The following is a 14,888-nucleotide window of genomic DNA, read 5'->3' as shown; positions in this document are numbered from 1 at the left end:
AGAGGCTCGCTGTGGGAGAGGGGGTCAGAGAGGCCGCGGGCGCTCCAGGGGGCTAGGCTGGCCCGGGGCGGGCTCTGCTCCCGGCCAGTCTGGGCCGTGCACGTGCACCGAGCCAGGCAGTGCCTCTGGCCCGGAGGACTGGGCTTCGTGGGGTCATTCGGCACCCAGCGCATCACCAGGCACCTTGGCCTCTTCCTCCCTAGGGCATCCTGGGCTCTGGCTTTGCCCTGAAGGTCCAACAGAAGCAGCGGCAGAAGCATTTCAACCGGCAGATCCCGGCCGCTGCCTCGCTCATTCAGGTACGAGCAAGCTGGCCCTGCCAACGTGCGTGCCCTTCCCATGGTGCCAACCCAGCCTGTGATGAGGCCCGGGGGCCCGGCTCGGGGCCTTCCCACAGCCTGGCGTCCTGCCTGGAGAGGCACCTGCCCTTCAGCCACATGCTGGGCAGCAAGTGCAGGGTCACCTTCCCTCATGGCCCTTCCTGCCTGTGGGCCAGAGACCAGGCACGGGTGGGGCCCTCCCACCATCCGATGCCACACATCCACGGGCCCCAGCCTCCGGGCGCGGAGCTGAGTCTCAGAGGGAAGACAGCAGGGGCCCAGGACGTGCGGCCCAGCTTCCCTGCGAGGGCCCCGTCAGTGCGTGCCACTGGAGTCCCAAAGCCGGAAGACAGGGGAGCGCGGCCCGAGAGCTGGAGGGAAGGGAGGCTCTTGGTGTGGCGGCCCCTGGGGAGACCTGCGTTCTGCTGGTCTCACTCCGTGCAGAGGACCGAGCTGTTCTCTCCACGCAAGCACACACCATACACGTGTGGGACGTGCGGATGAGTGGTTTCTGGGCTGGGGGCGGGGCTGCGGAGCGCTTGGGTTACAAGAGGTCTGGTCCGTGACCCCTGGGCTGGGGATGGCAGTGTCCAGCCCTGGACAGGCCAGGTGGCGGCAGTCCCCTTTGCCCAGCCCGGATGAGGGGTGGGCGGGGCTCCACAGCCAGGGCGCGCCTGGTGCTTGCCAAGGCTCCCAGCACCCTGGTGTCCACCTCATTTCTCGGAGGCCCTTTCAGAGCTGGCTGCCCGGGGCCTGGACCTCATGCCCAGACAGGGCCCCTGGCTCTGTGGCCCCCACCCCAGCCTGGCTTTATGCCCCCCCGGCTCTCCTTTTGGGGAGAGCCCGAGGCTGTTCCCGGGAGGGGGGTGAAGGGGCCCGGTGGGGCGCGGAGGATGTGGTGTGTGCAAAGGATGCGGCTGTCTGCGGTGCCCTGCCGTCCTCTGCCCCGCAGGCTGTCCCTCGCAAGCCGCCACCTCTGCCAGCTTCTCCCTCTTCCTTGGGCTTGCAGGGTCAGGCATGACCAGAGGCCACCACAACTTGTCCTTGTGTGCCATCCCTGTCCACCTGGGAGCTACCTGGGCCCGTGTGTCCCCTGCTTGCCTGCCCCCCCCAGGTCTGCCCTCGGGTGGACGCTCGGAAGGCCCCTCTGGCACATGGCCTAAGGCCTCATCTGAGGGCGCCTGACCCTCCACAGCTGTAGGATGACCCTCCGGGAGGCCCCCCTCTGCCCCGGACCCCTCAGCTCACTCCTGCAAGCCCTGGGGCCCCGTTCCCCCCCCGCCCCCGCCCCGGCTCCTCTGTGCTCTGCAGTGCCCACTCAGGCCCACCCACCCCTCTTCGCCGTCCCTCCTTCCTGAGTAGACCCTGGTCATCCAGTTCTGTGCACGCTGTCTGTGTTGCTCTGTGTTCAGGATGAGCAAGTTTGGCGTGCAGACAGGGCTCAGGGGGTAGAGCTGGGAGGAGAAAGCTTGGGGCTCCCAAGCAAAGGCCTTGGAGGCCCGCGTGCCATGCGTGACCGCCGTGTGTGAGGCTGTGATCCGCACCTGGCTGTGGGAGCAGAGGGCCCAGAGGCCGACCGCAGGCGCTCGCCCACCCAGGGGAGAGGGGCTGGGCCCGGGATGGAGGGGCTGCCGCCTCTGGGGAGGCCCCCCGGGTGGCTGGAGGGATGACAGACTCTCCGCCCTGCCATCTGCAGACAGCGTGGAGGTGCTACGCTGCCGAGAACCCCGACTCCTCCACCTGGAAGATCTACGTCCGGAAGCCCGCCCGGAGCCATGCGCTGCTCTCCCCAAGCCCCAAGCCCAAGAAATCCGTCACGGTAACCAGCCCGTCTGGCGCGGGGCGGGGGCCGCCCGCTCATGGGGAAGAGGGGCGCGTGGGAGCCGAGGTGGTGGGCTGTCAGTTCAGTGGGGTCCGGGTCCGGCAGTCACTATCGCTCCAGGCACGGAGTACACACCCCATGCCAGGCCCCCGCCGCCCTGCTGTGCCCAAGACCAGGACTGCAAGGGGCCCAGAGGGACTCGGGAAGAGCCGGCCCTGGACCGAAGGCACATCTTTCTCTGTGTGTCTGTGGCCTGCGTGCGGCCCTGACCAGGCTGGGCTCCCCACGACACCCCCCGTAGTCCTGGGCACACGCGTGTGCCCCCGGTGGGGGCCGAGGAGCTGCGAGCCGTGGGCGCAGCGGGCGGGGCCGCGCAGGAGTGACCCCGCCATTGTGTGGATGTTTAGGTAAAGAAAAAAAAGTTCAAACTGGACAAAGATAATGGGGTGAGCCTGGGGGAGAAGACGCTCACCGTCCCCCACATCACGTGTGACCCCCCGGAGGACAGCTATGAAGGCTCTGGTGAGTCCCATGGGGCGGGCACGGGGGGGGGGTGCACGGGGCAGGACTGGCCGCGGTCAGCATGGTCTGGGGAGTCCCCGTACCCCAGCATCTCTCCATGCATTCTCCCAGCGCCCCGCGGGCACGCAGGGCCACGGCCTTTTCTGGGAGCCCAAGCAGGAGAGAATTGGGATCTTTGCTTCTAGAGGATGAACAGATCAAATAAGCTTCTAGAAACTTCTTTCAGCAAATTCCCCCAGGTCTTTCCCAAGCAGGAAGGTGAGAGCGGGTTGCGGCTCCCCCGGCTGCAGGGGAAGGTGGCTTCAGCAGGCTCCCTTCGGCCAGTGCCTCAGCCCTGCACTGGGAAAGCGGCCGGCTGGCCTCGCGGGGCGGGAGTGAGGGGCACCCCACGCACAGGCCCCGCGTGCGTGTGCTGGGCTGGGTTATGCGGTGGTGCGGCTCTGAGGTCAGTGGGCTTGGGGAGAGGCGCCTTTGTCCCCCAGGCCTCAAGCTGGAACTTGCCCTGCCCTGTGTGTGGCTCTTCTGTATCTTCCACCCAGCCCGCTATGGGGGGGGGGGGTGGTTGTGCCAGACTTGTTAGGAGGCCCGTGAGCTGCTAAGCACCACCGGGGAGCCAGGTGGCTGGGGATGGGGCAGTTTCGGAGTCTGGGGACCCCATGCTCCAGGAGGTGTGTGGAGGGGTGTAGCTTAGCTCTTAGACTGCTGTGCTGGAAGGGACCCCATTGCTTCCGGGGGTGCTAACTTCTTTTTCTGATGAGTTCAATGCCAATGGCCAAATTCTCTAGTTCTCTCTCCTTCCTTCCTGCCTGCCTACCTCCCTTCCTTTCCCTTCTTCCCCTCCCTCCCCTTCCTTCCCCTTCCCTCCCTTCCCTTCCTCCCTCCTTCCCTTCCTCCATGCCTCTTCTTTCTTCTGTGCTGGTCCTGGGTCTTGAACTCAGGGCCTGGTTGCTGTTCCTGAGCATTTTTTTACTCTATCGCTCTACCACTTGAACCACAGCTTCACTTCTGGCTTTTTGGTGGTTCACTGGGGATTAGAGTCTCCTGAACTCTCTTGCCTGGGCTAGTTTTGAACTATGATCCTCAGACCTCAGCCTCCTAAGTGAGCCCCTGGTGGCCGGCTCTAGTAGTTCTCTTTAACTTGAGTGGAATGGGACCACTTTGTGGGCCTGAGATAGCGGGGCTGTCACCAAGACCTGAACATGGCCTCGCCTTCCCAGGGGAAAAGCCAGCCTCTGTCTGGCCCCTCCCCCAAGGCCACGTTGGCTGCCCTGCCAGTCACCTCCACCGACCAGGTGGGGACTGGGCAAGCAGCTTCCCCAGGACCTGTGCCCGCCGGCTCAATCAGCCATGGCCCGAAAACATTCGAGAAGAAAACTGTCCATTCACATGGCAGCTGCAAACAGAGCATTTTCTGGCCTGTAATCTCTGGAAGCACAACAATATAGCAACCGTTTACAAAGTGTTTATATTGCATTAGGTGTGTGTGTGCGTGTGTGTGTGTGTGTGTGTGTGTGTGCGTGCGCGTGCGTGTGTGTGTGTGTGTGTGCACACAGCATGGTACTGAAGCTTGAACTTGGGGCCTTGGGCTCTTGCGTGGCTTTTTCCTGCCCGTGGCTAGCACTCTACCACTTTAGCCACGGCTCCATGTCTGGCTTGTTACTGGCTAACGGAAGATAAGAGCCTCTTGGACTTGTCTGCCCAGGCTGGCTTTGAATCTTGATCCTCGGACCTCCCCCCCCCCCCCCAGTAGCTAGGACGGCGCAAGCCTGCCTTAGGAACCAGACATAAGTAAGTTGAAGGTGTTTGGAAGTCCACGGGAGTGTGTGCCGCTTTGCATCCAGGACGTGAGCGCTGTCGGACGGCCGCATCTCGGGGGTCCTGGGAGCCATGCCCGTGGGTAGCCAGGTGCCAGCCACGTCACCAGCAGAGGTCTTGGGTATTCATAAAATCCCAGCGTGGGACACAGCCCTGGGGTTCAAGGAATGCCTAGTTTGAGGCCCAGTTGACTCCCACAGTCCCACGAAGACCCCGGAGTTGGGATCTGGCCCTCGGAGGCCGGCGGAGCCCTCTCCTTCCAGATTGAGGGGTGCGGTCAGGCCAAGGTGCCCGCTTCCTCTTGGCCGCTCCCTGGGTCTGAGTGGAGAGCAGACAGCGGAGGCCGGGGCTGGCCTCTGCCCTCCTCCCAGCGCTCCCTGCAGGCCCGGGTGAGGCCGACGCCCTGGTGGCAGATGGCCCTGGTCAGACTCTGGGCTGTTGGGAGCGAGGCCTGACCCCGTCATACCATGTGGCCAGGGCCCTAGTCTGGCGGAAAAGAGGCACACAGTGCCCTCCCGTCCTGGACGGGGCATTGGGTCTAGGGGTGCGACAGTGTGCGACAGCCCCCCCCGCTGAACTTCTGCTTCTCTGCGTTCCTGTCCTTTCCCTCTGCCTCTCCCTTCCCAGACTTCTGCACTGTGCCTGGGACCAGACTGGTGTAAGACCAATTAGAATGTTCCAGGAGCCGGCAGCTCGTTCCAGCTCCATGGTGGCAGTTGTGAGGACAAACTGCCACCAGTTTCTCTCAGAGTGACAGAAGGTGGCACACTGCGTTGTCTGTCCCCGCTGGTCTGGACCCTGGCCCGCTGCGCAACGGCTGTTGGCGGCCGCGGCCCTGGGTGCTGCATCTGCTCATCGTCCCCGTGTCTGTCTTGCTAGGAAGGCAAGGAATGTTCCAGACAGGCCTGTGGTGGTTTTGCTCCCCGAGGCCGTCCCGGGCACCCGCTCCGCTGCATGCTGAGCCCCGCGGTCTAATCACATGCCGTGAGGATTTGGCTCCGGCCCGGCCACCTCTCCGTGAGTTCCTGGGACGTGTGCCCGCCTGCCCAGTGGAGTGGGCACAAAGGACAATTGTGCCAACAAATGCCCAGGGCCCCGCGGCCCCGGCATCAGGGGTGGATCATTGTCTCCATGCAAATGGGGGCTTTCTGCGAATGCATGAGCAGCAGCGGCCCGGGACGCCGGCCCGGCTCAGCCTGGGCCGTGCAGGTCCGTGCCGCCATTCAGCCTGGTGCTGTTACGAAGTCGCCGGTGACGTCCACGGCATGCTAATGAGGGGCGAGTGCGGGGGGAGGCGGGCGCCCTTTGTGGAATGCTCCTGCACCAGGCCTTTTCTTTCCTCTAATATGATAAGCCAGCCTAGCCCCGGGCCACCAGACTTGGGAGCCCAGACCATCGGCCTGCCCGCCCGCCTCCCCGCCCCCCCCCCAGCAGCCCTCACCCTGGGGTGAGCTGACACACACTCTGGGAGTCCTTGGTGCCCAGGAGGCTCACGGGAAGGCCTGGCAGGGGGGCTCGGGGTGTTCATCCCAGAGCAGATGCCCTCCCTGGGAAAGTCGCAGGCCCCGCCCCTCGAGGCAGCGGCAGCGGCAGCGGCGCCTGCGCCTTCCGCTGTGACAGCTGGGCGGACGGGACCCGCCTGCACGCAGTGCCCACCTGCCCACCTGGGCAGCGCCTTTGCGGGCACGTGCTTGGGGTGTAGCCGTGGGAGGGACCAGGCTGCTGTGTTGGCCCTGTTACAGAGGGAGAAACTGAGGCCTGAATCGCATGAGGGTGTCTCCGACACAGGCGTCCCAAGATGACGCTGGTGGCCTCCCCCACGGGGCACCTGCGGGTGGCGGTGGCCAGCCGCGGAGGAGGCAGGGAGGCCAGGCTGACCAACCGTGGTGGGGAAGGGAATGGCAGCCCTCCCTCCACGCAGGCCCCGTGCTGCAGGGCACCATCCTGCCGGGAAGGGGGGGTCGGGGTGCAGGGACGTGCAGCAGGCCGGCCGGGCCTGGCTTCAGTACAGAAGAGCAGTGTCAGTCACTACAAGACTCACACGCAGCTGGCCAGAGGACAAGATGGCGGCCGCCCACGGTCAGGCCAAGGGAACGTGACACGGGTAGCTGGCCTGCCAGAGGCCCTGAGCGCTCCTCGCGGGCTGGCGGAGGCCAGAGCCAGGCAGCCTCTGCCCGCCAGAGCCACGGGTCCCACAGAGGGCCAGTGGATGTTGTGGGGGTGGTTCCCACTCTATTGTTCCTCCTCCTCCTCCTTCTTCCTTGTCCTTCCTTCCTTCCTTCCTCCCTCCCTCCCTCCCTCCCTTTCTTCCTGCTGGTACTGGGACTTGAGCTCAGAGCCTCACGCTTGCTTGGCTTTCTTGCTCAGCTGGCATTCTCCCACTTGAGTCATGCCTCTAGTCTGGCTTTTTTGTGGGGGGGGTAAGCTATTTTTTAATTTATGGCAGTACGAGGACTTGAACTCAGGACCTGGAGCTTGCTTGCCTTGCTTGCTTGTGGCTGGCGCTCGACCAGTGCAGACCACACTCTGGTCGTCAGTCCAGCTTTCTGCTGGTTATGTTTAAGGAGATGGAGTCTCACGGACTTTTCTCCTCCAGCTGGCTTTCAGTCTCCATCCTCCAGCTCTCATCCTCCCCGCGTAGCTAGGAGTAATAGGGGAGCCGCCAGCGGCCGGCTTTGTGTGCTCTTCTGGGGAGTCGGGCAAGGCCGGGGCCAGGCAGGGCGGGCGGCGCGGCGGCGCCTCCCGTGGCTCGTGCGGGGTGCTCACCTGGACACCAGGTCCCCCACGTCCTCCCGCCTCTTGGGCCAGTGCCGTTGGCGGTTTGCCTCTCCTGTGTGAGCGCTGGGCTTCGACCTTGTCTCCTGGCACTTGCTGCGCTGCTGTGGTGCCTCGGAGCCTTGGCACACGCCCGTCGGCCCGCGTGAGACCTGCTGTCGGCCCTCGGGCCTGCCTGCTGCCTCACCACGGACCAGATTTCCTTCTTCCTGAAGCTCAGACTTCCTTCACGCACGGTCTGCGGGTGGTGGGGGAGGCCGCTTTGGCTGGCCTGGACTTGTCAGTGCTCCCCACATCCTGTTGCTGGGAAGCGCCTCATACAAACGCACGCTTCTCCAGACGGCCTGCGGGAGGCGCCCTGCCCTACGTCTGTGCGTTGTCCACCCAGCCGCCATCTTGTACTGGAAACCTTCCTTTGGCTTGGGTGGTTCTTCTCTGGGACTTCAAGGCAGTAGGGTTTTTGGTTTTGTTTTTGTCGGTCGTGGGGCTTGAACTCAGGGCCTGGGCGCTGTCCCTCAGCCCACTTGCTCAAGGCAGTGCTCTACCACTGGGCCACAGCTCCACTTCCAGTTTTCTGGTGGTTCACTGGAGATAAGAATCTCATGGACTTTCCTGCCTGGGCTGGCCTTGAACCACAATCCCCAGACCTCAGCCTCCTAAGCAGCTAGGGTTGGGTTGCAGGTGTGAGCCACAGCGCCCGGCCAGTTGGTTCTTTTTATTTATCCCACTTAACGGCCTGCGATTGTGATGCCTGAGTCTGAGGGCGTATTTCTTTCATGGGTGGTGGTGAGCGAGAGCCACGAGGCTCCCCTACCCCTCGGGAAATGGTGCCGCGTCACTCCACGCACCTGGCCTGCCTCCTGGGTCCGCTTCCTGTCCTGAGTCCACGGGTGTGTCATGCCCAGCTTCACCCGCTGGACTGCGACTCGGTGTGGGGCGGGGAAGCTGGCTGCCGGGCGTGAGCACCTCTTACCTGTCTTCTACTGCTCATTTAGACTTGCGCTGCTCTGTCATTTCAGTGCGCACTTCGTAGCCCCCACCAGCGCCTCCGCCGTCGGTAGTTCTTGAAGCGAAGCCGCTTCCTTCCCTGTCTGTGATTTCTCTCACCAGGCCCCTGTGGCTGCCACCTCCCCCCCAGATGTACAGATCGAGGCTGTGGGGGTCCTGCGTGTGTACACGGGAGGCCATTCTCCCAGAGTTGTCCCTTTGAGACCCACGGGGCTGAATTTGGGGGTCTCCGTTTATTTAGAATTTTCTAGAAATCCTGTGCAGTGGGCATGGAAATCCCGACTTCTTGGTGAGCGAGCCCATGCCAACTTGTCAAGAGACCTCGGATTTCACACTCCAGGAAAACAGGCCAAGACTAATGAGTTTCCTTCTTGGCTCCTCTTTCTGCCAAAGTACAGGTTTGTTTTTGTTTGCTTGCTTTCTGTTTTGCTTCGCTTTGCTTCAGTTGATTGTTTGATTATAGTCTGCACGTTCCCGTTGGTGCAGCCTCTCCGGGGCCTCGTTTCCCATGGCGGCGTCTTGGTGAGCAGTTGCCGCCTTGTGGGGGTGACAGACCCCATGTCCTTCCCGGGCCAGCAGCAGTGTCATGTGGAGCCATCAAGTGGCTTCCAGCCGCTGTGCTGGGCTCGCTGTGCCAGGCAGCTCTGCGGGCACGCGGGACACGGGGGCACGCGGGGACGTGCAGGGACTCCCAACAGAGGTCCCTTTACAGCTAGACCCGGGAGCCGTGCTCATGGGGGCCCGAGGCGGGGGCCGGGGGTGGGGCTCCGCTTGGCAGAGGGCATGGCTGTGAGCGGATCCACTGCTCTGCATTCTGGCTTGTGATGGGGGAACCTGCAACCACTCCCGGGTCCCTGGGACACGGTGCGCCATGGATGGGCATGGGGAGCCCCAGGGGGAGGCCTGGCATGAGAGCGGGGGAAGCCAGGGCTGGGTGTCCGGGCCACCAGACACCAGGGCTGCGGGGTGCCAGTGGGGCGGAGGCAAAGGTGCAGGCGAGCGCCCCCCTCCCCGCCCCCCAGCCCGCCAGGACCTCCGTCCGGGGCCTCGGGTGCGATGTTATCTAGCGCTGGTCAGAGACTCCACATGCCTCTGCAGCCTGTCTGTCTCACCGCTGACTCACCGCAGCCTCGGGTTCTCAGGAAGTGGGGCCCTGCCGCCCTGGGGGGCTTCGGGCCCGTGGGAGGACTCGTCACCGTCTGTCCGCTTCTGCCCCTTCCACCCCAAGGCCACACGCACTTCTCTGGTGACACGCTGGCGGCCTTGTTGCCTTGCCCACGCCGTCTCCCAACCTCCCGCTGGTGTCCGCAGCTGCCCACCACGGCCACCTCCCTCGGCCCCCCTCCCCCGCCCCCCTCCCCCTCCCGAAGCTCAGGGAGGCTTGGGAGCACGGGGTCCCCCTGTCCTAGCCAGCCTGGCCCCGTGGTCCTCGCCAGCCTCACCCCACTGGCCTTTCTGTCTTGGCGCTTTTACCCATGGGCCTCCACGCCACAGCAGAGACACGTGCTCTCGTGCTGGAGCAGCGGCTTGTGGCAGGGTCGGGGCAGCGGCGTCGGGGCAGCGGCAGCGGGGCGCGGCGGTCCGGCCGCGGGTGTGCTCTGGGCCGCTGCCCCTGGCTGGGCCCGGGGCCTGGGCGAATCACACCAGGGCGCGGGGTCCTGGATGCCTACGGCCCGGAATGCTCCTCAGACTGATTTTTGGGTTTTCCAGGTGATGTTTGGAGGGAGGGTTTCATGTCTTTTCTTTGTCATCTGGCATCCTGGGACTGACGCGGGCAGACGCCACTGGTGTCCCCCCCCCCCGCCCCCGTAGGTTGGGCTTGGGGATTCCGTGTGTGGCATGTATAAATGATGTGGCGCTAATGGCCAAATGCTCCCTGTGGAGGGCAAAAATGAATTTAGAGAATATCTAGAAAAATAGCAGTAACGAAACCAGGTGCCAGTGGCTCACACCTGTCATCCCAGCTACTCAGAAGGCTGAGACCTGAGGATCACAGATCAAAGCCAGCCCAAGTGAAGTCCAAGAGACTCTCCAATTAACCACTGAAAAGCCAGAAGTAGAGCTGTGGCTCAAGTGGTAGAGCACTAGCCCCAAGTCAGAAAGCTCAGGGACAACACCCAGGCCCTGAGTTCAAACCCCAGGACCAGCACCAAAAAATATCAATAATGAAACACTCCATATCACGTCCTACAGCATATATTCAAAGCGCTTCAACTACTGTGGCTCATAAACAGGTGTTTCTAACGATGACTTCAAACCCAACAACTCCCAAGGAGAAAGTAACAAGCAATGTGTAAAAAGACAAGGGAAAAATTCACAGTTTGCATTGGATATTTTAATATGTCTGTTTCAAAAGCTGATAGACCCATGAGGCACAAATAACAAATACAAAGATTGAATGGTACGTCTGCTGAGCTGCCCCACATACCATCTCCAGAGTGACCCTCCCAGGAAGTGCAGAATGAGCATGGCTATGGTGCACACAGACTGCTTCCGGGTCATCCCACGGACACTCTTGCCAGGGAAGACCCCATTCTTGAGGAACTTAAATTGCTTTGTGCAGTAGACATGTACTCCCAGATCACCATAGAACTGGGTAGAAAATCCACCGAAAGATCTGGCACATTCTGGAAGCATGGAGCATGTTTCTAAATAACATAGGGCTAGAGACAAAAATCCAGAAGGTATTTTGAATCAGATGGCAGCAAAACCAGTAATTATACAGGTAGCTCTCCATCTCCTCTGGAAACACCAGGAAATGAACAGCTAACCCCAGAATAAACGATGCAAAGATACCGAGGTCAGGGGGAAAGAAATGAAGCAGGAAAGGTAAACACAATAACCAGAAGCTAAGTGTTTCGATCAGGAACGTTGATACCTGTCTACCCAGCGAGGCCAGAGGCAAAGGGGAGATGACAGAGATCGTCAGCGTCAGAAATGAAGCTCCACAGTCTCAGAGGCAGCTAGGGAACATTCTATACCCTTCTTAGCTACTAAATTCAGTAACTTAGGGGAAACAAGCACATTTCTTGGAAGAGAAGGCGTAAACTATGTGCCCAATAAAGAAGTAACCTAAATAGCTTCGCATCTACAAAACGAAGGCCACGATTTAAAGACATTTCCAAAGAGAACCCTGCCCGCCCCCCACCCCCGCCCCCACCATATGGTGTCTGGTGAATCCTACCATGTCGTTGAGAAAAAATAAATAAAATCTATCTAGATAACGTTTTTTTCTAGAAAATGTTGAAATAAAAAAGAAGAGACTCTTTGAAGCTCTGAGACCAGCATTACCCTATGAAAAACAGCCAAAGAACTGGGTGTGTGCCTTGTGCTTGTAATCCCAGCTACTCAGGAAGTGGAGATTGAGAGGATCATGGTTCCAAGCCAGCTGGGGCAAAGAGTTCATGAGAACCCATCTCAGTTAATAGGAAGTGCGGCGCCGTGGCGCATGTATGCTCCAGAGGAGGTTCGCGAGCCCCTCCAGCAGGCTCCACAAGAGACCCTACTCCAAAATACTGGAAGCAAAAGGGCTGGGGGCCCGGCTCAAGTTTTAGAGTGCCTGTCTGAGTTCAAGCCCCAGTACTGGAAGGGAAGGGAAAGGGAGAGGAGGGGAGCCGCCAAGGAAGCCAGATAAACATGGCTCGTGGACACAGATGCCAAAACTGTAAGCAGAATTTCAGGGAATCAAATCTAATGTGTTTAAAGGACTGATGAGCACTGATGATGCAAAGCTGTTTGACATTAAAAAAAAAAATCAGTGTACTAGCCTCTGTGAGCAAAGACAACAGGAAAATCACACTTTGGCCTTGGTAGGTGCGGAGCGAGGGTGTCACAAGGCCGTGGAGTTCCCCGTAAAATGTCTTACCCACAGAAAAGAGGTCTCTTCAGCTGGGCACAGGTCATGGACTAATTCCCAGAGCGATGTCATTGGGGCGGGGGGGGGTGACGGGGGAGAGGGGGTGATGGAGGGGTGGAGGAAGCCCTGAGCGCCTCTCCCACGGAGCCACAGGACCTGAAGACTCTTGCCAGTGGAGTCAGGGAAGAAGAACACATCGTAGACAACAGGTTGAAAAGAGAGCAGCAGAACTTTTGTTCACGGATTTTGTGCCTATCTACACAGAAAATGGGACACGGCTGAGAGCTGGCGTGTAAGCTTTAACAAGGCGAAAAGTGCACGTGGGAGCAATGGTCAAAAATCAATTCTGTCTAAATTCCAGCCAAAAAAGAATCTGGAATTGAATGTGTGTTTGTGTGTGCTCGCACGCATGCGTGTGCACTAGTAGTAGACTTTGAACTCAGGGCTTGAGCACTCTTCCTGAGCCTTTTTGTTCAGGGCTAGTGCTCACCATTGAGCCACAGCTCCACCTCTGGTTTTCTAGTGGATAACTGGAGATAGGAGTCCCACCGACTTTCCTGCCCTGACTGGCTTTGGGACTGTGACCCTCAGATCTTGGTCTCCTGAGTAGCCAGGATTACAGGCGTGAGCCACGGTGCCCAGGTTGGTAGTTTTCTGGTGTGGAAGTTGGGAACATCCCAGTACCTCCACCCGGTTCTCGCATGCACCTTTTCCAGTGGCCGGGGTCCCTGCCACGGCGTGTGAAGGGGTGACCGATGCCTTCCACTGGGCAAAGCCGTAAAGTAAAGGTGGAGAGCGACAGAAGCCAGACCCTCTCCGCATATACCCAATGGGCGCCAGCACCACCCGCCCCGCTCGTCCCTGCTCGATGGGCGAGTAACACAGGCTCCGTGGTTATCGGGAGCCGGGAAGTCCACAAGGGCAGAGGGAACCAGCACGGCTGTGCCCTCTCCTGACCAGGGCAGCGGCTTCCGCCTCCCTCTGGAGTTACCAGATTCTCCCGCGTCGAGGCGCACTGCGTGCCCCAGGAAGCTGGGCAGCGTGCGGGCAGTGGTCGCCGGGGAGACCGCGTCTCCTTGTGCAGCCCCAGCGACTTTTATCAACACATAGAAAAGAAACACAAAGAAGTCCCGTAAATAAAGAAGAACAGGGATGGAGGGGGGAGAAGCGGCTGCCCGCGGAGGAAATGCCGCTCATCCTTCAGGCTGGAAAAAAAGACAAGTGCTGGGCAACCCCGATTATGATAAGGGAAAAACCATGGAAAGCGATGGGAATACGGGACCCATCCGACAAATCTAAACAAATGGGGTACCCCCTCGGCGAGAGTACAGGGGAGCCCAGACTCAGTTATCTGTCAGAAGAATAAATAGCACCTTGCTGGCACCAAGGTTAAAGATGCCTATGACTGACTTCTAGATTCTTCTAGATTTTCTATACTTATTTTGTACATTTGCAAGATAATTCATCATAAAGGTATCAGTGTATATAAATGTGAAACAACAAAACAACTGCAGATTCTGATGGCCATTGGTGAAGAGCTGCTAGTGTATGTGTGTGTGTGTGTGTGTGTGCGCGCGTGCGTGCGTGCGTGCGTGCGTGTGTGTGTGTGTGTGTGTGTGCGTGCAGGTGTGAGGACACATGCTCATTCTGGGGCTTGAACTCGGCCTGGGCACCATCTCTGAACTTTTTTGCTCAAAGCTGGCACTTTACTACTTGAGCCACTTCTAGCTTTTTGCTGGTTTCTTGGAGGTAAGAGTCTCACAGACTTTCCTGCCTAGGCTGGCTTTGAACCTTGATCCCCACACACAGCCTCTTGAGAAGCTAGGATTACAGGAGTGAGCCACCAACACCTGGCTATAATTTTTCTTGTTATTTCTTTTCTCTAAGTCATTGTGCAGAGGGGTTTCAATTCAACTTGTCAGTTTCTGGATATGCAGCTCTGCTTACAACCGGGAGAGCCCTTTAGACCACAGCTACTTCCCCGACCCTGGCGGCGTGGGCGCGGGAGGAAGGCAGGCCTGGGCAGCCCAGCCAGCCGTGCGAGGGGCAAACCCTGCTCTGCCCACCTGGTTTTGCCTTCTGAAGAACATTCCAGCTATCTTCTCTTCAAAGGTTAAAATAGAACTAAGTTGTAAAACCATCTGGGCCTAATAAAGAACCTTAATCTCTTTTTTTGTAGTCTTTTTTATGGTAATTTATTCTAAATTAGTCTACTGCATGTTTGGGGGTAATTTATTCATTGCTATTTAATTTCCTGAAGGGTTTCAACTGTGTTGCCAATTAGAAGCAACTAATTATTTTCTGCTCCCAACGTTGGGCCCTGTCATCCCCCCGCCCCCGCGTGCCTGCGCTTTTCATGGTTTTGTCCCTGTTTTCCTTTGTTGAGCTCATAGGAGATTTATCTACTGTATTTTATTCATCATTTTATTATAGTTTCAGAAAATTACCTTTGTGCTATTTTGTTTTCTATCTAATCAGGTTGGCCTTTTATATCTATTAATTCCATCATTCTGGTCATCTTTATTAATTTATTTTTCCTTTAAACTTAATGAAGAGTAATGCCTTGTTCATTTATTTAAAGTATTTCCATCAAGAGGCATTTGAAATGCTATAAATTTTCCCCAGATAATAGCTTTAGCTGTGTCATAGGCGATCTTAGTATGAAATATGTCCTGCTTCATTGCTTTTTCTTTTTTTTTTTTTTTTGGATAGTTTTTACTTTGTATTTTGATTTTTTGCTTTAATCTGAAAGTTCTTTTAAGTAATGTTT

The 14,888-nt window shown here is 58.8% G+C and overlaps 1 protein-coding gene across 2 annotated transcripts in view; it reads left to right on the top strand.

Moving 5' to 3' along the window:
• Positions 1-14,888, top strand: part of Kcnq1 (potassium voltage-gated channel subfamily Q member 1) — a 277,059-nt gene that overhangs the window by 78,213 nt on the left and 183,958 nt on the right. For both annotated transcript variants that reach the window (XM_070009681.1, XM_070009682.1), the window contains exons 8-10: positions 204-299; positions 2,017-2,139; positions 2,550-2,664. In XM_070009681.1, coding sequence (XP_069865782.1) covers positions 204-299; positions 2,017-2,139; positions 2,550-2,664 — 334 coding nt within the window. The remainder of the gene's footprint in view (positions 1-203; positions 300-2,016; positions 2,140-2,549; positions 2,665-14,888) is intronic.

Source organism: Dipodomys merriami, unplaced genomic scaffold (assembly GCF_024711535.1).
Source record: "Dipodomys merriami isolate MVZ:Mamm:240054 unplaced genomic scaffold, mDipMer1.0.p SCAF_78, whole genome shotgun sequence".
NCBI classification, from domain to species: Eukaryota; Metazoa; Chordata; class Mammalia; order Rodentia; family Heteromyidae; genus Dipodomys; species Dipodomys merriami.
Note: the sequence above shows the minus strand (reverse complement) of the source record. Positions and strands in the feature narration are given on the sequence as shown.